Source organism: Arabidopsis thaliana, chromosome 4 (genome assembly GCF_000001735.4).
Source record: "Arabidopsis thaliana chromosome 4, partial sequence".
NCBI lineage: Eukaryota > Viridiplantae > Streptophyta > Magnoliopsida > Brassicales > Brassicaceae > Arabidopsis > Arabidopsis thaliana.
In genome coordinates this window covers 10,019,837-10,042,024 of record NC_003075.7, presented here as the reverse complement: position 1 = coordinate 10,042,024, position 22,188 = coordinate 10,019,837, and the positions used below count along the sequence as shown (strand labels likewise).

Genomic DNA, 22,188 nt, shown 5'->3' with positions numbered 1-22,188 from the left:
GTTCATCATCATCTCATCCTAGAAACTGATATTTACGTTTTAAACCAGAGGCAATAACGTGATTCACTTGACTGTCAGCTTTGATGTGTGTTCTCGCCGACAAGAGGATGAGAAACCGTTGAATTTGATGCCTCGAGCTGCGAATTCTCCCGGATGATCTAGTTTCAAATAGACATGTATGAGTCAACCAGTTCATCAGATAAACACAGAAAAGATAAATGATCATTTTAAGATCATGTGTTTGTTGTAAGAGATTGTTTACCGGATATTTAGATTCTGATCCATCAAAGACAATAGGTTGGCATCTCCTATCTTCATTCATCAAACTTGAGTTCTGAAAGTGAGCAATAAGCGCAGCTTTACCTTGGATTCGTGCATAAGCCAATGAAGCAACTTTCTCGCTGTTGAACTTATCCCATTTCTTTCCATTAAAGGCCTATGAAACAGATCAGAAGCATAAGTTTATCCCCAAAATTTTCACTCTCTGAGAAACAACACTAAAGACTCAATCAGGTTTTGTACCTCGTACAATGCAATGGTGAATTTAGGAGACACCATATTGATAAATGCATACCCCACATTACATTTATTCTGCACACAAAGAAACCAAAAGAGGGCATTATAGAATTCAGATCAAGTGATATCAAAGATATAACAAACAAACCTAAATGGTCTTTACCTTGAAATCAATAGGCAAATAAAGAAAATCATAAGTTCCACTGTTTTTCTCGTCGATGGCAGCTAAGAGCATATTCCGGGTATACCTGAGAACACGGAAAAAATATCAGTTCTTTCAGGTCGCAAAACGGTAAACTAACCGGACCACAGCAAAATCAAAGGATACTCTTACTTATTTGGGATGTTTTTTATCATCAAGGTTGTCCGTGGATCTTCACCCCTCATAATCTTACTCAAGTCAAGCTGAAACTGTATCTTGATGTCGGCTTGGTTACCGTTACTATCAAACTGTTGGTTGCTTCCATCCTCCAATGGGTCGTCAATGGAAACCATTGTAGCAGCAGGCCAGAGGTAAGAGCCATTGCCTGTAAACAATTGACTACGTCTTGGAGCAGACAACATTTTAAAATTTGGAGAGCTAGTTTCACGCAAGTTCCTTTGAGCATTCATATTACCACTTGCTCCTCGGAAAGCCACTGAACCCATTGATGAAGTTTCAGGGGACCTCGGGAAGAATCCAGATGGCGCAGATCCGATATGATGAAGCTGGTGGAGGGATCCGTTCTGAGCTGAGTACGGAAACCTGTGATTTTCTCTGTTTGAAGAGAATGGATTCACAGGCCAGGCTGAAGAACTAGGGCTTCCCCACAGGAATTCTGATCCAGATAATGTTTCTACATGACTCGGGTGTGAGTTCAAAGAACCAAATGAAGAGACAGATCCAAACGACTGCGGTTGCTGAAAGGTAGAAGCTTTGTGGCTTGCATTATTATAGCTGCTACTTGAAAACAGGTGATCCAAGTGGCTAAACCTTCTTCCTTCTTGGTCATTGTTCACCGATGCAGTCTTCATCGAAAATTCTGGATAACGGATGTTCTTTGTTGGACTCAAGTTTCCAAATATTGGAGACTTACTGAAACTTTGTAGAGGATGATCAATAGGACTATTACGCCAGTTTCCTATTGGAGAGCTTGCCAAAGGCGACTCGACATGATTCAGGTAGCTGTAGGAATCATCTTGTTCCAATTCCGGATTCATTTGCAACATCATGCTGAGAGAAGAAAGCAAAACAGAAAATTAGTCCACAGTTTCTTTAAAGTCAGTTTCTTTGGTATCAGTAAACTCACTTTCGACGAGCACCACCAGGACGACTATGTTCCAGCTTGATACGTTTTCCAGCAATTTCTGTCCTGTTCAAAGCTTTGAGAGCTGCATCAGCTGATCTAACGTCAAAAAATTCAACAAATTTGTGATGCCTCTTATTTGGTGTTTCCCGTATCTGCTTTGTCAGAACAATAACTTACACAAACGTTAACCATTATGCAGGTCGTGAGAGAAACCTAAAACCTCAAAAAAATCAAACAGAAACAACAGAATAAAAACGCATCACCTCCTTGATCTCGCCATAAACACCGAATATATTTTCAAGGTCTCTGTTGGAAACTGATGGAGCCAAGTTGAAAACCACAAGAGTTCCTTGGTTAACATCTTTCTCTGATGGATTATCCTATAAAATGAAAAGATCATCTATTAAAAAAGGAGAATAACAAGGAATGATATATATAAGAGAATTCAAGAATATGAAACCTTGGGGATTGAGAAATGTATGTCAAGTTTCCTCTTTTTAAGCAGCTTGGCCTTGTAATGCTCGCATAGCTGCTCTAGAAGCACGGATATCGTTATAAGAGACCATTACAAATCCCCTCTGCTTGCAAGCTGTATAGAGAGTTCGGATATGTCCATATTGCTGCCAAGAACGGGAAAACAAACATAAAGATCCAATCTTTCACCCTATAAAGAACCGATTTTTGAGAATACAAAAGAGAAATTACCTCAAAAAGAGCTTGCAATTCAGAATCCTCTACGTTACTGTTAATATTCCGAACAAACAAAGTCCTTGAAGGATGTTCACCATAAGGATGTTCGCCAGCAATCGATCCCACTCCATTTTGGAAAATGTTTTGAGGCATAACATTGTCAACGTTAGAATCAGCAAAACCCATTCTTGAGAAGCCCTTGTTTAGACTGTCATATGGATCAGTCTCCAATTCAAGACCTCCTCCGCTACCGAATAAATCATAATCTTCCAAGTCATCCAACGTAGCTGGCAAGGAACTTAAGTTTAAATCATCCATTAGACCAGAGAAAAGCTCTTCCTCATCATCAGGAAGCATGTTTCCGATTGGATGTGAGTCACCATCATCAAGCATATTGCCAATGCCTCCACTAAAATGGTCTAAGCCAGAAGCCATTTCATCAACAGACTGATGGTAGCTGTCACGAGGGTTGACTGCAAGAGTTAAAGATTATAACATCATCCAACATATGACGATATAAAGACGAATTAGGCAACTCAATGTACATACTGTTTTGGTGTTGAATAAGAGGAAGAGAGCTTGAAAAGAGAGAAGCATCACTTGAAGCATGGAAATGATCAGATCTTGAGAAGGTTCCACTTGGGATATTCATAGTGAAAGCTCTGAACTTTGATTAATTCTGCTTCTTCGCTACAACGACGAAAAGGGGACTCTTTTAAACCCTGATGGAGGCAAGTGATTGAAAGATGACTCCAATTGAAACAGAGAAATATGATTTTCTAAACCAAGATGGATACAATTTTAAAAAACAGAGGATTGCAAATTCCATTAGCAATAATAATCAAACAAATCCTTAATGATTCAATCTCTATAAACCCTGAACTTTGATTCCACTGAGTTTATAAACCCTAATCAAAACCTTATTGGGGTAAATCATCATCATCAAGACAGAAACGATCACAGCAGAGGAAAGAGGGAACTAAAGGAAACAGAACAAGAACCCTATTTTCAATATCGAAGAAGCTAAACTGTGATCATCCAACTGTTTTTGATTAAAAAAGAAACCAACTTTATTCTACTTCACCCTTTTGTTGTATTTAGCAGGATCACTAACACAAACTCATTGCCGCTAGAGCCAAAGGAACACACAAGTATCAATTAGTTTAAAAATCGAAACTTTAGCAGGAAGAACAAAAAAAAAAAACTTACCTAGAAGAAATTGTTTTTTGTTTGTTTCTCCCACGAATACAGAAGAAACACTTTCTTATATATGTGTGTATTATATATACACATTGATAAAGAAGAGAGAAATTAAATAAGTTTTTGATTATTCCTGAAATTAGATATTCTTTTGAAAGCATTATTAAAAGAGAGAATCTTTAATTGGATGGAGAAGAGAAGAGTAATGATCGGAACAACGGCGAATGATTGAGTAACAAAGGACCAAGTGGCTCGACATTTTTTACTCCTTTTTCTATTTTTTCCCATTAAATTCAACTATATTTAAACTTCTTTTGGAATCCGAAAAATATATCTGTTTAATTGTTTTTAGTTGATAATACTTAGTCAACTAAAACATTTGACAAAACAAAAAAAATCAGTTTGGCCCGAATTTTTTAATTTTGTGTTTAGATAATCATTGATTAAACATGTTCCATTTATTTAGGGCATCATTTTTTCTATTTTTCTAAATAAATGTAAATTTGAAACCTAAGTGAATTTGGAGACTCCAATGAACCTCTATAAATAAAGAAGAGATCGATTGTTTTAGAGCCAAAACAGACATAATTTAATCAACAAGGCTTTTAATTATGGAGGGCACATCAACATGGATTCTAAACTATGAATCTAAGACTCACATCGTCGATCACAAAAATTCAGGATCCTTCTCAATAAGTATCCAAGGAATTGAGCGGATTCTTATCCGGAGTCCTAGCGGTCGTGAAACTTTGGCTCAACAAAAATCGCTAGGAAAGAAGAATGCAACAGTAAGAATCGCATCCGAGATCCCACCTGTTTTCCTCACCGGAGAAGAAATATGCAGTATATTTGTGGCTAACGTGTTGTCCAAGTCAAAGATCAACAAGTGGATTCAGCAAAGTATTGTTCCTAAAATCTGCGAAGACCTGATTGATATAAGACGCCACCTTGAAGAAGAAGAAAAAGATGGTTTCTTGGTTGAAGTTGAAGTTGTTCTAGAAACGTTGTATAGTGATTGGTTAAGAGTCAATGATTATGACTCTCAAGGTTGTCTAATACCAATAGAAGAAGAGTGCATAATATGTCTAGAAGAGTTAGCATCATCAGGTAGTGAGAGGAGGATCATGAAGTTGCTTTGTTCTCACAGTTTTCATAAAGATTGTATTCTCCCCTGGCTACGCTGCAAGCGATCATGTCCTACTTGTCGTGACGACATCCACAATCGTCGAGCAGAAGAAGACCACCATGAATGATATTTTGTAAAAAGAAATTAAGAAACAAAAAAAGAAAAAGGAAGAAAGAAACAATTCAAGCGTTTCTCGTTTCTGGATTGATAATATGCAAGATGTTTGGTGCTAGATTCTGAGTTAAGAGTTTTGATTTCCTTTGTTGTGTGCTTCCTTAGTCGTCATTGTTTTGACTTGTTTCTCTTGTAGTGTTGTTATTTGCTCTCCATATTTCTTGGCTTAGTTTCCGAGGATATCTTTGTCATCCTTCGACTTAGTTTCCGGGATCATGTATTGATCGTCGGCTTTTTGTATTTCACCTAATATCTCATCAATGAAAATTAATCTTCCAGTGAAAAAAAAAAAACGAAAAATTTTCTTAATTGAAGAAAAAAGTGTATTTTCCTTTTAGTTTAATAAATTAGATTGTTTTCTTAAGAGCATACAATTTCTTTAGTTGAAGGAAAAAACGAAAAGGCCGTGAAAGAAATCTTATTGGGCCACAACGTGAGCCCATTTAGTAATGTAATATCAGAAACCCTAGTGTACGCTTATAAAAGACATTTTAGGTTTGTTCAGCTGTTTTACGGAGTCGCTTTTGAGATATCGATCTTACGAAGAAGCAAATATGGCGGTCCCATTGCTTACCAAGAAGGTTGTGAAGAAGAGGTCTGCTAAGTTCATCAGACCCCAGAGTGACCGTAGAATCACCGTCAAGGTAAACCCTTTTTCTCATTTGATTTCACAGAGTTTTAGGATTTTAGTAGATCAATCTCTGGGTTTTGTTCCTTTAAGTTTTTATTGGTAGCTGTATCTTAAAGTTTGTAGCTTTAGGATGCAATATGGTGGTTGAATTAAACATCTGACATTAGTCTCTATCTATGAAGATATTACATGAAAATGATGATTTTAGCTTGCCTGAGTTCTCTCATGAACAATATTCATTCGATTCCAGATTAGGTTGAGTTTGATTCCAGATTAGTCTCTTATGTCGTTTTTGGAAGAATTGAGCTTTTTGACATGTTTGTGGTGATTTGGTTTGATTTCTTATGTACTTTGTGGTTGGGAAATATTCAGGAAAGCTGGAGGAGGCCAAAGGGTATTGATTCAAGGGTGAGAAGAAAGTTCAAAGGTGTGACTTTGATGCCCAATGTTGGTTACGGATCTGACAAGAAGACTCGTCACTATCTTCCCAATGGATTCAAGAAATTCGTTGTTCACAACACAAGTGAGCTCGAGTTGTTGATGATGCACAACAGGACTTACTGTGCTGAGATTGCTCACAACGTCTCCACTAAGAAGAGAAAGGCAATTGTTGAGAGAGCTTCTCAGCTAGACGTTGTTGTTACCAACAGGCTTGCTAGGCTCCGTAGCCAAGAAGACGAGTGAAGAAGAATCTTGCCTACTACTTAGTTGTTTCTTCTGTTTTGTTGCATTTCCTTTTTGTTATAAGACGATTTTTGATTACTGCTGTGTTTGTGTTTGGAGTGAACAAACATGAGTTTTGGTTTTAGTATGAAACAGATCAAGTTAAGACCTTTTGTTAAAGCTATTTCGGATTCATTACTTGTCAAAGGTTGAGCCTATTTCATCTAGAATTTAATAATTTGTCAGAGGATCTCAATTTAACTTGGTGGATGATTTGAATTGTTCGAGTCTCTCACATTCGGTAGACAAGAAGCGATCAAATTACTAGTAGAGAGCAATCTCGTGTCTCGTTGCTGAAACAATGCATCTATGTACAGTTAAACTTGATTGACTTACAAACACAGCATAACTAAATACAATGTAATTATAGTACACATGAGTTTACAATAAACTCAATGGCTTTTTGGTTCTGACAATTGACCCACACAAACTCTAACAGTAACACCAAAAGTTTTGACCTTTCGTCTACCAAACGATATGCGAGAGAGAGCAACACCATATTTTCATAGTTAAAGAGTGAGTTTTTAGGAGATGGTGAGTCGCGTCATTCCTCAACGGTTCAGGTTCCTTAGTTACAAATTGTGTATACTAATCACTTAAAGAACCAAATCTTTGGACAGAGCTCGTGGGATTTTCAAAAGGTTTAACTTTTCCCCGACGAAATGCCTCAGAGAGATTCTATACTGTGAGAATGTAGAAGAGACGCGTAAATTTGGAGTTTACGTTTTGCTTGTCGTTTACACTACACGTCAGCTCAAACGTCTTTGTATGAAAGACTACTTAAGTACAAACATATAGAAAGTCTCTCTCTCTCTCTGAAACGAGAAGATGAAGATCAGAGATTCGAGGGAAGATACAAACGAAGCAGAAGAAAGTGATTGGGAGAAGAAGATGAGTCCTGAATCTTCTATCTTTTCAAGTATTCTTACTGATATTGAAGAGAATCCAACGATATTGCTGAAGCAGAGGAATTTGAGCGCTGAATTGTCAACAATTCTCGATGGTAGTGATGAAGAGAATCCAACGATACTGGAGAAGAAGAACAAGAAGTTGAAGAAGACTCGAAGAAGAGGATCAATGAAGAAAACCCCAATTGACTTCTCTTGTACGGTATCGCAAACCCTAACCCATTCTGATTTAGTCGAAATTCTTAATCAAGAACTAAAGATTCTGAGATCTGAAATTGAGATCAAAGATCATACAAGTGATCGATTTGTGTCTTTTGATTCTGATCACGTTAGAGGATGTGATTATGTGGAAGAGGGGAAAGTTGAACAACGTGAAGAAGTTATGTTTCTTGCGGATGAGGTTATAGAATGGCTTTTAAGAGATGAGATAGTAAAATCCGAAATATCTACTGATGCTGAAGAATCTGTGTGCAATGTAGAAGATGGTAACAACTTTGGGACTTTAGATGGGATATTGTCAACTATGCTTGGAGCTGAAGATCCAGGACGTTGTGGTCAGGTTGATGAGTTTATTGAGAAGATTTTAGAAGAGGTTGAGAAAGATGGAAGTTACTTAGACTGGATTAGAGATAGTTATGTGTTTGGAGGGTTGCTTGAGGATATGATAAGAGATAGATTGAGAGAGAAAGCTGAGAAGGAAGAGAAAGAGATTTCTTCTTGGATCTCTAATGGAGAGCCTGAAGTTGATGAATTTTGAGTTGCAGAAGCAGAGAAGGAAGAAACGAGAGATATAAAGGAGAAGAAGAAGTTGATGACTCCAATGGTGGTAAAAATGGAGAGGACTGAACAAGATTCAGGTGTGACTAAACGTAATTGTTTGGGGTATAATAGACGGATGTATTTGATCGAGAATTTGACAGAACGACTTGAGGATCTGATGAAGAGGAGAAGGAAAGCTGTTAGATTTGGAGTGGAGCTTTCGTTTCTTGTGGCGGAATTTATGTTTTTGATACCTATTGAGATTCTTGCTGGTGAAACTGGAGAGTACAGTCTGTGTACAAAGCTATTAGGGGTCAATGAAGACGATACGGGTACAAGTGTAGTCATAGGAAAGCTCGAGGAAGTCTTTGGAGTAGTGATCTGGAAGAAGGAGAACAAGGAACATAATGTGGACCTTCCTGAATCTATTTTTCGGTATGATGATTTCATTCGTCTTTGTGCAGATGCAACTAGAGCCTTGGGAAAGATTGTTTTGGCTCTGGAAAAGAGACAGTGTGAAAGACTCAAGCTTTCTGATTTAGATTCTCTGTTTGAAGATTGCCAAAAAGTGTTGATGAAGATAGAGCTGAAGCTAGCAGAGATGAAGCAACAGGTTTACAGATCGGTTTCCACGGATTATGAGTCGTTTTCGAAGTCAGAAAGGTTTGATAGTTTGCTAAGAATAAAGCTCATGAATAGGGTCATTGCTGATAACAGATTTGGGAGATCAGTGATTGGATCTTACTTACTAGAGATATGGCAGTCTCTGTTTCAAGCAGAGGCATTACAGGAGCTGTGAATGATTAGAAGCATGATTCTGGATTTCTACTGTTCTTGGACCAGAGATTTTTTTGTAGACTTTGATTGGTAAATTTTGTGTAAAGTTTTTTGTTCTCTAGAAATAAAAACAATGTAGGTTCTTACACACGCTTCATACGAATGCTAAGAATTTTCGCATATTGTATCCATCAACTGTATCTGCAAGAAATGTGGAAACCGTGTGTAACACCGTGTTACTAACACGAATCCAATTTGTGGCATATATAGATATATTAATTTTAAAATACCGGTCATGTATGAAGCAAATATCTATATTAAACAGTCTCAAAGTCTCATAAGCTGAGAGAACGAAACAATAACAGACAAGAAAATGGTACATATCAAAACGAATGACAGAATGAAAAACTAAAAAGAACTTGGTAAGGACATATATAAAGAGCAGAAATTGTAAGCATATCTGTTCTGAATATTACTAGAAGATGAGTACTCTATCATTTGAGAAAATTTGTGATTTGAGAGACATTCATTCATCAAGTTACTGAATTTTCACAGGTGATCGAGAGAGGAAACCGATAATTCTTCGCCGCTATAACACTTCTGCAGCTTCCAATTTGTAGGCAACACACTGTTTCTGCTATTACATAGAAAATATAACTCATCAGTGACTCAAGACATGTGAGTTTTCAGACAGCAATGCAGGAGGCTATTTTACTCGCAGCTAAATTGACAGTACCATTGATGTTTATAGACTCTTGCTACAGAAATAATGAAGGAAATGCTTCCATGTATGGTTGTTGTCCATGAACTAAGAATCACATATAGATAATAGACTCATGAAACAAAAAGAGAGATTATGCATCCGACGATGTTTTCACATAAAACAGAGAAGTTACCTGAGTTTATCTACTGGATCCTGTGACCACATCAAACAAGCCGCAGCAACTAAACCATGAGGTTCTTTTCGCAATTCCATGTGTTGGTATCAAGATGGGAGCCTGAGAGAAAACTGATGTTAGTCTTTTAGGTAACATGAGCAACATAAAAGATGAACCAAATAGGTAAACAATAAAGACCTCTTCCTCATGAGAAATGACAACATTAGACTCTATGTTGCCTTCAGGAACACCGTTGGATTCTGGAAGAGGCGAAGTTTTTCCCTCATTTTCTTTCACATCAGAGTCAGTAGCACCTGAAGACGTCTGCCTAATCTCATCAAATGCAAGAGCAACTTCAGCAGCAATCTCAGTTGCTTTAGGCAAAGAATTATCATCAGCCTCGTTTGAGACTATTGTATCAACATGCGAGATCTCAACCAGTTCTCCAGATTCGGGATCATTCGGCACAGCTGAATCCATCAAACCAGTATTCTCTACAATCGCATTAGCAGTAAATCCCATAAACGGAGCATCTGCAGCAATAGGCACAGGTTGAATTGGCACAGAACTCACAGTAATAACTTCAGAAACATCATCACCAGTCTTCTTATCATCATCTATCTTCTTGACTTCCCGTGACTCATCATCCGAGCTGGAGCTGCTGCTGCTGCTGCTACTACTACTGCTGCTACTAGAGCTCTTGTCATGATCATGGCTTGAATCAGTGATCTCTATGCGTTCATTAACACCATCATCGCTCTCCTTGTCACCTTGGCTTCTCGAATCTAGCACATCAGTTTACAAATCCAATCAATATCACAAACAGAGTGACTTAACACTGACTATTCAAGTCAAATCTAACTATTGTACCATCCAGAGAATGAAACATATACTAGTAAACAAAATAGGCACAGCTACTACTAATGAAACCAAAGCATCAGAGATAAACAAAACTCAGCAAATGATAAACAACTTCAATCATAATCATGAATCTGATAAACAAAACTATCCTTTAGTCCAAAACAGAAAACTAGATTCAACCCATATGGATTACGAAGCAGAACATGCTAAAATTAACCGAAAGATCAAATTTTTACAGCTTGAGATCCCAAAATTGTGAGCCTAAAACCCCAATCAAAACACAAAGAAGAGTAAAAAAGATACCCATTTGTTTAGATCAATGAGCACAAAACCATAAAAATCAAAACTTGAAGAAACTATACAGAGAACAAAGTTAAAAAAAAACTCAGATTTAAAGCGAAGCAAATATATAAACAAACAAGAAAGGTGGCCTAAACGTGTGTGGTGTGAGTGAATAATTGAGAGATACAGAGAGACAACAACAAGAAGAAAAAGGCAAAAAGAAGAAAGTAGTAGTGAGATTATGGGGTGTTAAAAGAATTAAAAACCATGGTTGTTGGATTTGAGGTTGATTAGAGTAGAAGATCCTTGTTGTTGTTGTTCTTCCTCTTGCTTTTTCTTGGCAGCTTTCCTTTTCTTAGCACCTGAAGGCATGATTTAGGCTAGGCTCCTTTGGTGGGGATCGATCTCAAAAACAGCTATGGCGGATCGTGGCTTTTGTCTCTTTGATTTCTCTCTGTTAAAATATAATGGCGTCTTCTTTTCTGTCGAGCCGTAAATGTTTCAAAACTCAAATTGGTGGAAGTGGGAAAGTTTTAGATTCTTCTTATACATACATGTGAAAGGGTTTCTGAGTTTTATTGCTTTTTTTTAACTGTAAAATCACTAATTGATCTTCTTGTAATTTTGTTTCCGCGTTTGTTTCGTTTATTTTCCGCGTTTGGTTTACTAATTTAGCTATTAACGAAATAGTATAATGGATAGAGATTATTTTTGTAAAGTTTGTTCAAACAAAATCATCTTTACAACTTGATTGTGTTATAGATAAATTAAAACAAAAAAATGTTGTCATTCAGTACTTTAGATACCAATATACATTTGTCTTTTGGTTGACTATAATTTGATTTAAGTTTACATCAACAATAGAACCCTGTTTTAAGAACATGGAATTTAATGAAATATCTCACTGAAATTTTAAGTCGGTAGAGTAGGAATCTATACTATACTGAGAAAGGCAACGTTAATAATAAAATAAAAGAAAAAGTATATAGGTTGTCTTTTCAGATTATAATTATGTAATGGCAGTTAGGACAAAATGATATGGGAGGAGTGGGGACAAATAACAAGTGGTTATGAGTTGTCCATGTCAGTTTTTTTGTTAATACCTATACTTTTAAGTTTTAATTAACTTAATCTCAGTTTATGCCAAACGGATTTAGCTAATTTTAATTAATTACTCAATAATAATCGTAAGTCGTAACGTAAGGTTTTTAGTAGAAAAGCCTCGTCTGCTTCCAAATAATTCAATCGCGAACGCTCCTTTTAATCAGACCGGACCGGACCGGTTTGGTTCAATCAATCGAATCGACCCGACCCGCTTAGATCGATGTGTGTGCTCTGTGATTGACTGATTTTCTCAGAGGGATAATCAGTGACACATCGAGTCGAAGAAGAACATACATTTCTACTGAATCAGATCTGATCTGCTTTGTCAGTTTTTAAACTGTTCTGATCTAATTGAGATTTCTCAATTCCACTCAAAATCCTTTAAAGCTTGTCTCTTTTTGGTATCTCTGAATCAATTTGGGGAAATCAAGAGGAGAAGTGACAATGGATGCGTTTAGAAGACAAGCGAGTAAGCTTAGAGACCAAGTCGCAAAGCAGCAACTGGTAATTCCTTTTCATCGCCGCAACTAGTTTCACTGTTACCGATTCAGCGAAACGAAGCTCAATTTAGGTTCTTTGTTGCTAATTTGGATTAAAAAAAATGGAAACTTTTTGATGGGTTTTGATTTGTATATTATTGAGTATTATAGAGTTACACAATCTTGGTTGTGATGATGTGTTGATTGATGTGTGGTAATGGGGAATGTAGGCTGTGATAAAGCAATTCAGTGGGACTGGTTATGAAAGCTCAGATGTAATGGTGATTGATGAGCTTGAAATGCAAAGGCATCATCAACTCGATAAACTTTACCGCTCTACTCGTTCTGCAAAGGTTTGACTGATATTGACCTAATGGCATTGTCACATTTTATATGAGTTCATTGTTGGGGGAGAAGGTTTCAGTATGATTCATCGTAGCACAATACCCTCAAACATATGTTATTGTCACTTTCAGGAGTTCCAGAGAGATATTGTTAAAGCAGCTGAGGCATTTACCACGATCGGGCTCAGACACATTGAAGCAGGTACTTAACTACTTATGAGTGTCTGTTTTGTGTTACCTATCATTGAATTAAGTTATACTATGATACTTTTGTGAGTTTTCTTTTAATATTCTTTAAAATTTCAGGAACCAAGTTGTCTGAAGACTGTTGTAGGTATGGGAACGAAAATAGTCAGAACATTGATGAGAATATACTGGCCAAGGCTGCAGCTATATACGGTGATGCACGGAAACATGTAGACAAAGAACAAGAAGACTTCAACAAGCTTTTGGCTTCTCAGGTTCGGCTTGGATTATCTGTGTTTAATCTTAGTATGTTTACGTAGAATTAAATCTAGTAGATAACAAGAGAAAACCTTTTTGTTAAATGCCGTTAAGGTTTTGGATCCTCTAAGAGCTATGGTTGCCGGTTCTCCTCTTGAAGATGCTCGTCATCTTGCTCAACGTTACAGCCGCATGAGACAAGAAGCAGAGACACATGTAATCATCTTAAGATCTTAGTTCTATGATGATGTTGGCTATTTTATTTTGTAATGTAAGTTAAAACTTAAAAGCAAAACAGGCAACGGAAGTCTCTAGACGGCAAGCACGTGTAAGAGAAGCTCCGATTCCAGAAAACGTAGCAAAGCTTCAACTAGCGGAAGCAAAAATGCAAGAGCTAAAAGCAAATATGGCAGTCCTTGGTAAAGAAGCAACTGCTGCATTAGCCGCTGTTGAATCACAGCAACATAGACTCACTTTCCAGAGGCTTGTGGCTATGGTATGTTTTACATACACACACACTGGATTTTTTTGTCATATGCAGATTACTATTTACCTTATCGCTTATTCTAGGTTGAAGGGGAGAAGAATTATCACTTAAGAATAGCAGCCATCCTCAGTGACATTGAAGCCGAGGTTAGTATTGGATGAATCTTTCCCACATCTTTTTCTCATCAAAGGCTCACACTTTTGGTCTTACCGCGTAGATGGTAACCGAGAAACAACACAAAGAATCTGCTCCTCCTGCGATTCCAACAGAGAACGGCTCAGAGAAAACGTCATACTTTCTTGCTGAAGTAAGTTTTATCTTCCGTAATATTATCATCGCATATCTCACAGAAAGAAAAAGACTCTCCATAAGCAACATATATGTTCTCTCGCAGGTGATTCATCCATTTTCCGCTGCTTCAGAGAAAGAGTTAGACTTGGACAAAGGAGATTACATCGTTGTCCGAAAGGTTCACATCTTCTTACTAGTATCAAAGAACTAACTTCTGTAGTGAGAGAGCATGAAACTTAACTCTCTGTGTGCTGTTTTTCTTTCGTATTCTCAGGTGAGCCAAACCGGTTGGGCTGAAGGAGAATGCAAAGGCAAAGCTGGTTGGTTTCCTATGGCTTACATTGAGAAGCGACAGAGACTTCCCACTACCAACTTTGCTGCTGAAGTTTACTGAGTCTCTTCTTCAAAGATTTCATTTTTTCTTACATTTGTGTCTGAAAACTTTGTTTCAGTTATGTCCTGTCCCCAACAAACTACTACTCTTGTTCATATTTGTTGATCCAAAATAGAGTTTACCTCCAAAAAATGTTTTATTGATTCTTCTTATTGAAGAGTGTTCTTAATGAAGATAACAAGAAAAGGAACAAATGAAACGTTTCTAACATTTGGAACGCACTTTGTTAGAAAGCAAACCCAAAGAATTCAATTAGTGTGGTACGAGGCTTTTAAAGCTCGAAGTAAAAGGATCTGTTTGTCTCAAATTTATGAGTTCCAATGGACAAAATTAACGAATCAATTCCAAAAATTCTCTCTTTCATTCCAACCAAAAACAAAAAGTCTCTTAATTTGCACTCATGTGCAGAGTGACAAGAGAAGCATAAGCACCACCTGAAATCTTCATCAGTGTCTCATGCCTTCCTTTCTCAGCAATAACTCCGTTTTTCACAACCGCGATCACGTCTGCGTTCTTAATCGTCGTAAGCCGATGAGCCACAACTACAGTGGTTCGATTAACCATAACTCGATCAAGTGCATCCTGAACAACACGCTCAGATTCTGCGTCCAATGCACTCGTCGCTTCATCAAGCAACAAAATCTTAGGATCTTTCAAAATCGCGCGCGCAATCGCAATCCTCTGTTTCTGACCGCCCGATAGCTGAACACCGCGTTCTCCAACCGACGTATCGTAACCCTGAGGCAATGAGCTGATGAAGTTATGTGCGTTTGCGGCTTTTGCTGCTGCTATAATCTCTTCCTCTGTGGCTCCACCGGTTTTACCATAAGCTATGTTTGATCTGATCGTCTCGTTGAACAAAATCGGTTCTTGACTAACCAAACCCATCTGTTGCCTTAACCAACTCAATTTAAATGTCTGAATCTCCACCTGATCGATCAAAATCTTGCCTGAATCTGGATTATAAAACCTCTCAATCATGCTTATCACCGTTGATTTCCCGCTCCCGCTCTCTCCAACAAGTGCAACGGTCTGAAAAAACAACCAATAACCAATATTAACCGGTGAACCAGATTTAACCGGTAATTAAAAAGCTCTGTTTTTTACCTTTCCAGAAGGGATAGTCAAGCACAAATCTCTGAAAATCTGAACGTCCGGTCGCATTGGGTATCGGAAACTAACATGTCGGAATTCGATATCACCATTAACGTTTTGTAACGTTGTACCTTCATCAGAGCTAGAATCAATCTTCGGTGTACTATCGAGAATATCGAAAATCGAAGCTGCAGAGTCTTTAGCTTTGTTTGAATCAGGTGCCATAGCACTCGTTTGAGAAACTCCAATCGCCATAATCGTCAATGCAAAGAAAACCTGTAAAAAATACACTCTCAAGATCACTAAACCGAACCAGATCTTAATTAAACCGAGAAATGTTTCTCATCTTACCTTGAAGACTTCACCAAATGTGGCTTTACCAATTTGAATCAACCCGGCACCACTGACGAAACATACACAATTGATGCAATAGAGGAAAAAGAATGAGAAACCGAAACCAGCACCGCTCAAAAGACCTAACCGGACACCGTTCTTCTTCGGTCCATCGCATTTTTGTTGGTATAAATCCATCACTTTCTCCTCTGCACAGAAAGATGCAACCGTTCTTATGCTGCTCACTGCATCATTCGCCACTTGACTCGCTTCTTCATACATCGCCTAAACCAGAAAAAAAATCGATCAGTAAACCCGAAATCGCGACTAAACCGGGATATATTCAAAAAAATGTTGTAACCACTATATTAAAACCTTAGCATCAGCGCTGAAACCAGTCAAGAACTTGGTTTGAGCATATCCTTGGATGACAATAAATGGTGAGAGAGCAAGAACTATGAGAGCTAGGATCCAATTCGCTGTAAACGCTATTATCAACCCAGTGGTTACAGTAGCTATGTTTTGTACTATTAACGCCAATGCATCTCCTACCAAACTCCTCACTGTTGAAGCATCCGTGGAACATTCTCGCTCCAATCGCACCGGGGGTAACAAAACGCAAATAAATATTAGAATCAAAACATACAAAATACGGCGGTTAATTATATATATAAAGTTATAGTACCTGGAATTGGCTGTGTCATCGAACCAACTGATTTCTTGATGAACCACTTTATCAAAACACATTGATCGGATGCGTTTAATCAATTTCCCTCCAGCGATTCCAAAGAAATAGTTTTGGACCGGGATCATGACGAAATTGGTTAAACCGAGAGCGATATAAATCAGCGCCCAAAAATGTGAATCTTTCTTCAGTATCTTTGCTGGTTCATAGAACATATTGATTGAGCTGGAAAGCAATAAACCGAAGATGGGAAACACCGTTCCATGAACCATTGCAGCAATTGAACCGAGTACCAAAACCGGAATTTCCGGTTTGTTAAGGTGAGCAAGTCGTTTTAATGACACTTTCTTGTGCCTCACGTTGTTTTCCTCGTCTTCCATCTCGTCGGTTTGGTTGACGTTAACTCCCGGAAAGAACATATTGGAAGCGAGAGAGAAAGAATGGCGGCTGCTCGATGAATTCCGGCTAACGGATCTTCTCATCGCAGATGATAGCCTAAGACTTCCTGACCTCTCGACGTCTAAGCTTGTTTCAGGTCTCTCTGATTCGGTAGCTTCTTCTTTTGATCCTTCTTGAAGACGAACAAGCTGTGAATAAGCTCCCTCGGGATCTTGAATCATCTCATCGTGAGTTCCTGTAGAATATTTACAATTGATTGCTTATACAGTTATAGACTTATAGTTCATAATATCGTTCTCGAAATATGTAACTTTGAGCACACGGTAACTTTATACCTTTCTCGACAATTTTTCCTTGGTGGACAACAGCGATTACGTCTGCAGTTCTTATTGTGGTCAACCGGTGAGCGACCACAACGGTAGTCCGGTTTGACATTAAGTTCACGAGCGCATCTTGAACAATCCGTTCGGATTCTGCGTCTAAGGCGCTTGTTGCTTCATCTAAAAGCAATATTTTAGGGTTTTTCAAAATCGCCCTAGCGATTGCTAGTCTCTGTTTCTGCCCGCCAGACATTTGTGTCCCGTGCTCTCCTACCATTGTATCCAAACCCTACAAACAGATAATTTCATTTTAAAAGAAAATGCAACGAATACAAATTCTTCTAATAGTAGTTTCTGTATTGAAATTTGAAGGTACCTGTGGGAGTTTATCAATGAATTTAGCCGCATTAGCGAGCTCAATCGCAGTTCGAATCTCTTGATCAGTCGCGTCTTCTTTCCCATAAGCAATGTTCTCCTTTATCGTGGTCGCAAACAAGACAGGTTCTTGGCTAACCAAACCGATTTTGCTTCTTATCCATTTGAGCTGAAGTTTCTTCAAATCAATGTTGTCTATCAATACTTGTCCTGACTCCGGATCATAGAACCTTTCGATTAGACTGATAACCGTCGATTTTCCGCTTCCGCTCTGTCCCACCAAAGCCACCGTCTTGCCATTTGGTACAAAGAGTGAGAATCCAGCAAAGATTTGAACATCAGGCCTAGCCGGATACCTAAAGTAAACATCTTTAAGCTCAATGTCTCCTCTAATATCCTCAAGAACAGAACCGCTCATATCGTAAGCATCAATCTTTGGACTCCTCTTGATCGTTTCGAACATTTTGAAAGCGGCAGCTCTTCCAGCAGCGAAAGCATTCAAACTTGGCGATGTTTGCCCTAACGACCTGACAAGACAATGTATCTTGATCAACACTTATGATCGTAAGCGATGAGTCAATTTGAGGGATTAGGATTTTTAACTCACATTCCTCCGGTCAAGACTGCAAAAATCACATTGATGACTTGTCCGCCATTGTAACCTTTCTCCATTATCAGCTTTGCACCATACCAAACCGCTAAACCGTAGCTGCAAAAGATCACGGCTAACATTGTACCAAGGCCGAAACCAGAGATCAAACCCTGTTGAACCACTGTCTTGTAAGCGATCTCGAGCTTGCTTTCGTATTTTTCCGTTGCTTGTTTCTCTCCCGTAAACGCTACTACCTAAGAGAGCCAAAAAAATCGCGATTAATTTTTGGAAAGGAGAAAAAGAAAAGAAGAGAAAACTCACTGTTCTAATGGCTCCAACGGTTTGTTCAACTACGTTTCCAGCCTCTGCGTAAGCGACTTGACCACGACCAGCCATTTTAGACATGATCAGAGACATGGCTGCACCTGCGATCACAATCAGAGGGATACAACTGCAAAGAACACCAGCTAAAAGCGGGCCTTTATAAAACGCAATCGCGAATCCTCCAAGGAAAGTACATAGTAGTTGTGTGAATTTGCCAACCTGTGCATCAAAATCAACAGTTTTTCTTCAGTATCTTGCGCCGCAAGAAATAATTTGTTTGTGATTAAATTTAGTTCAAAAAACCTTTTCTCCCATGGCGTCTTGAATCAAAATTGTGTCTCCAGACATTCTTCCGATAACCTCTCCGGTGTTTGTCTCAGTATCGAAATAGCCAATATCTTGTCTTAATATCGTTTTAAGGTATAGACCACGAATTGTGGCGGATTGACGTTCTCCCGTTACCATCCAGCATGATACCTCTGTTAAAGAATTTGCAAAAGAAATTGTTAAATTGGAATACAAGTTAGGGCAAAATAAACAGAGAGTAGTAAGCTTACGGAGGAATGCGACGACACAAGAGTATACTGCAAGGTATATAAACTTTACAGCAACCTGTAAAAGTCATAAGTTTGATGAATTAGTTACTAAATCATTCGATTATTTTCCACGCCAAATTCCAAAAAATGAAAACTAAAGTTGCTTTCAATCTTTAACTTTAAAGTAAAGGCTAAAATAAACAGTATCTTTGTCTATATCTTCAAGACAAAGAAAACAGTAAACTCCATTAATGTATTTATCATGAAAATTTCATGTAACTCATCTAAAGAAATAAAGTGTAATTAGATCAATCAATGTGATTTTTTAAAGCAGAAATTTAAGGGTGTTTACTATTTAAGTTACATCATAATTTTTTTTTATAATCAAAATTGTAGATTAATAAGCCGAAATAACTCAAATGGAATAAGTAATAACTCAAATCAAGATTATTATTCACCCTAATCCTAAAATCAAGGATGTTTTATTTCTTGATCGAGAAAATCTTGACCCGGCTCGATAATCTAATCAAACCCAAATTAATTAATAAATAATCAAAATTAAAAGAAAAAAACCCTAACCTTCCACACTTCTCTAACCATATGATCTGGATCGGTGGTGCCAAAGGCGTTAATGAGCTGGCCAAAGATTAGAGTCATGAACGGCTGAGTAAGGCCGTTACCCGCGGCGGCAATAGTCCCGACGGTCATCAAAACTACGTCGGTTTTGTCGGCGAACGAAAAGAGTTTGAAAAACGACACTTTCTGATTTCCACCATCATTCTTCTTCGAAGATTTCTCCTCCATTCTTTCTTTTCTTTCCTCCTCTTTTTTCATAGTTATCCTAGGGAAAAAAAAGTTAGGTAATATAAAAACTTTCACGGGATCTATAAGGAAGGAGATGGAAATAAAAATAGAGAAGGCTTTATATATAAGGGAAGGTTATTGCGTAGCAAGAGATATCAAAATTTGATACGCGTTCTTGAAAAAAAACAAATTGGTAACAAAATAAAATCCAGACTGTAAAATTATGAGAATCTTAAGAGAGTTTCTAGAAGGACCAAAAGAGGGAGATACAGAAGTGAGGCAACGAAGAGAGAGGAGAACAAAACTGGTGAAATTCCAAATACCGTTATGGATTTTTTAGATCTCACTTATATATATACAAGTCACTTACTTACTTTTCGTGATCGTCTCTCTTCCTTAATATAGAGTTAGATAGTTGATAACTATTTTTAATTATTCTCTTTGACGTTTGCGTTATGACTTATGATGTTGTTAGAGCTTTTAAGAAATTAAACGTTAGTTATTGTTTTTTTAACAATATATATCATCTCATATTTGAATGGATAAAATAAGAGAAAATCAGTATTAACTAGTACACGTAACACATCAATGAAATACAAACCGCCGGAATAATAAATTCTGATCAATTAGGCATTAAGTAAATTGACCAAAACAAAAAGTATATTTTACTTTAGGAGATTAGCCGGAACAAAATACTAGATACATTTTAATGTAGAAAAGCATGTAATAATATAAGAACATAATGTAGTCTTCAAGCGACCTTTCCAATATATATTCCAATAATATTTATCGATTCGGAAATTCCGAATTCCCCCCAAACTTTGACCATAGTTTATTCCGTTCGGCTCCACCAAAGATATGTGACTAATTAAATGTTTTGTTCAGATAGCAAACTAAATAATAATATAACTGTTACACTCTTTATTTGCTTAATTTTGTATTCACTTATTATGTTCTAGTTTTGTTTTGTTTTTGGTGTAAATGTTCTACTTTTGTTATTAAGATGGGAAGCTAAAAGCCTAAAAAGTACACGTATAATATAATATTGATTGGTCTTTTTTTTTGTCGGCATATTAATTGATTGGTTTAGAGTTAACAAGAATCATATTAAAAATAATTTAGTCATATGGATTAAGGATAATCCTTAGTGGAGAATCAAACATCTTTATATCCGCAAATTTGTGTGAAAACTTGCTTTTGGAAAAGATGGTATATATGTGTATAGTTGATAACTTATAAGTGTTCTCTAAGTATTACTCCATTTTTCATAATAAATGTTGTTATATACTTTAACAAAAAATATTTTTCAATGTATATTTTAAAAATTAAGTTCCAAACTTTTCTGTTTAATTTTTGCTTTCTTAGTTAATGAAATAAAATGAAATTGCATATCATAAATGTTAATTATAAGATGAATTTATAGTTTTTAATGTGTGAAAATTGTATAAAATGTGCATAATGAAAGGAAATGAGTAATATAAATCATGTGGTGTACGATATATATCAAAGAGAAATAATTCTTATAATCAAACAACACTTACTTAGGTATATATCTCCCAAGCACGGGCCATACGGATAGTTCACCGCTCATTGATAGATTCAAGCTATAATTTTAGTTGTTGTTGTGGCATAAAATTTTCTGGCATCGAGTTGTTGTTATGAGATAACTTCAAACAAATATAAACACCAGATAAGAGACAAGTTTGCTTCCTTGGGCATCATCATTCACCAATGATTACGTAATCAGTGACAATTATATTCGAGTGAACTTAATCAGTGACAATTTGATGTGAAATGATTACATGTATAGCGCATAAATGTTCATGACAGTGTCAAGGAAAAGAAAACCCAAAGAATATAGTGATTAATTTATATATTTTTGATAAAAGTGATTAATAAAAAAAGATGAAGCAAAGTATGCATTAACCTTGTTTTCCATTTCCTTTAAATTTCTTTTTACAATTTAAATTATATATACTCTATGTAAGTCTTACATATCTTTTCATAAAAAGAATGTACATCAATTATGGATTCAAATTTTCTCTGTTCTTTGGACATGTTTTGTAAGTTTACTTTCTTTTCAAAAGTAAATATTAATGTTAATTTTTTAAAAGTTGAAAAGAAATTAAAAAGAGATTTTGATTCTAATCTTTATAGAATAATGGGAGAAACGATGACGCGTTATGCAATATTACCATACAAGTCAATTCATACGATCCAAACTCATCATTTATCAATTATCACTTGTGTCGTCAATACCAGTCAGGCAGTCACTTCTAAACTTTACAAAAAAAAAAAGAAAAAAAAAAACTGTTGATCAGTTCTTTACTACAAAAGAAAACGTCAACTAGCGACAAACTTTGATCTA

General features: G+C 36.9%; 7 protein-coding genes and 1 pseudogene across 16 annotated transcripts; 5 read left to right on the top strand and 3 right to left on the bottom strand.

Annotated features, from left to right (window-relative positions):
• Positions 1 to 74: 74 nt before the first annotated feature.
• On the bottom strand, positions 75 to 3,894 carry ML3 (annotated as a pseudogene). Of its 2 annotated transcripts, one of them has the most exons (11): positions 3,705 to 3,894; positions 3,045 to 3,185; positions 2,511 to 2,968; positions 2,266 to 2,425; positions 2,069 to 2,185; positions 1,806 to 1,957; positions 851 to 1,729; positions 680 to 764; positions 523 to 591; positions 263 to 436; positions 75 to 158 (listed from the first exon to the last, which is right to left on the bottom strand). The 2 variants fall into 2 exon arrangements; another variant differs by having other exon boundaries at positions 1,806 to 2,185.
• A 412-nt stretch (positions 3,895 to 4,306) lies between these two features.
• AT4G18110 (RING/U-box superfamily protein) lies at positions 4,307 to 4,948 on the top strand (the record flags this gene model as incomplete). The annotated part of the gene is made up of 1 exon (NM_117921.1): positions 4,307 to 4,948. The coding sequence occupies one exon, from the start codon at positions 4,307 to 4,309 to the stop codon at positions 4,946 to 4,948; it is 642 nt and encodes a 213-aa protein (NP_193545.1).
• A 429-nt stretch (positions 4,949 to 5,377) lies between these two features.
• AT4G18100 (Ribosomal protein L32e) lies at positions 5,378 to 6,557 on the top strand. Its single transcript, NM_117920.8, has 2 exons — positions 5,378 to 5,639; positions 5,999 to 6,557. The coding sequence occupies exons 1-2, from the start codon at positions 5,550 to 5,552 to the stop codon at positions 6,308 to 6,310; spliced, it is 402 nt and encodes a 133-aa protein (NP_193544.1). The 5' UTR covers positions 5,378 to 5,549; the 3' UTR covers positions 6,311 to 6,557.
• A 620-nt stretch (positions 6,558 to 7,177) lies between these two features.
• AT4G18090 (uncharacterized protein) lies at positions 7,178 to 8,014 on the top strand (the record flags this gene model as incomplete). Its single annotated transcript, NM_117919.1, has 1 exon — positions 7,178 to 8,014. The coding sequence occupies one exon, from the start codon at positions 7,178 to 7,180 to the stop codon at positions 8,012 to 8,014; it is 837 nt and encodes a 278-aa protein (NP_193543.1).
• Positions 8,015 to 8,089: 75 nt separating this feature from the next.
• AT4G18080 (uncharacterized protein) lies at positions 8,090 to 8,826 on the top strand (the record flags this gene model as incomplete). Its single annotated transcript, NM_117918.2, has 1 exon — positions 8,090 to 8,826. One exon carries the CDS (start codon positions 8,090 to 8,092, stop codon positions 8,813 to 8,815), a length of 726 nt encoding a protein of 241 aa, NP_193542.1. The 3' UTR covers positions 8,816 to 8,826.
• A 154-nt stretch (positions 8,827 to 8,980) lies between these two features.
• Positions 8,981 to 11,496, bottom strand: AT4G18070 (suppressor). 7 transcript variants are annotated; one of them, NM_001036582.5, is made up of 5 exons: positions 11,081 to 11,328; positions 9,870 to 10,456; positions 9,690 to 9,791; positions 9,530 to 9,601; positions 9,095 to 9,430 (listed from the first exon to the last, which is right to left on the bottom strand). In NM_001036582.5, exons 1-3 carry the CDS (start codon positions 11,184 to 11,186, stop codon positions 9,696 to 9,698), a joined length of 789 nt encoding a protein of 262 aa, NP_001031659.2. In that variant the 5' UTR covers positions 11,187 to 11,328; the 3' UTR covers positions 9,095 to 9,430; positions 9,530 to 9,601; positions 9,690 to 9,695. The 7 variants fall into 7 exon arrangements, with proteins under 7 accessions (NP_567549.2, NP_849405.2, NP_001329128.1 ...); NM_117917.4 differs by lacking the exon at positions 9,530 to 9,601 and having other exon boundaries at positions 8,981 to 9,427; positions 10,836 to 11,496; NM_179074.5 differs by lacking the exon at positions 9,530 to 9,601 and having other exon boundaries at positions 8,981 to 9,427; positions 11,081 to 11,496.
• Positions 11,497 to 11,991: 495 nt separating this feature from the next.
• AT4G18060 (SH3 domain-containing protein) lies at positions 11,992 to 15,375 on the top strand. The gene is made up of 10 exons (NM_117916.6): positions 11,992 to 12,422; positions 12,628 to 12,750; positions 12,874 to 12,943; positions 13,048 to 13,202; positions 13,300 to 13,401; positions 13,484 to 13,681; positions 13,756 to 13,818; positions 13,890 to 13,979; positions 14,067 to 14,141; positions 14,238 to 15,375. Exons 1-10 carry the CDS (start codon positions 12,363 to 12,365, stop codon positions 14,355 to 14,357), a joined length of 1,056 nt encoding a protein of 351 aa, NP_193540.3. The 5' UTR covers positions 11,992 to 12,362; the 3' UTR covers positions 14,358 to 15,375.
• Positions 14,600 to 20,239, bottom strand: ABCB9 (P-glycoprotein 9; the record flags this gene model as incomplete). Of its 2 annotated transcripts, none has more annotated exons than NM_117915.7 (12): positions 14,600 to 15,389; positions 15,465 to 15,728; positions 15,804 to 16,070; positions 16,161 to 16,344; positions 16,471 to 17,104; positions 17,205 to 17,478; positions 17,566 to 18,091; positions 18,172 to 18,410; positions 18,478 to 18,699; positions 18,784 to 18,959; positions 19,038 to 19,092; positions 19,596 to 19,820. In NM_117915.7, the coding sequence occupies 12 exons, from the start codon at positions 19,818 to 19,820 to the stop codon at positions 14,745 to 14,747; spliced, it is 3,711 nt and encodes a 1,236-aa protein (NP_193539.6). In that variant the 3' UTR covers positions 14,600 to 14,744. The 2 variants fall into 2 exon arrangements, with proteins under 2 accessions (NP_193539.6, NP_001328203.1); NM_001341257.1 differs by having other exon boundaries at positions 14,610 to 15,389; positions 19,596 to 20,239.
• Between the last annotated feature and the right edge of the window lie 1,949 nt (positions 20,240 to 22,188).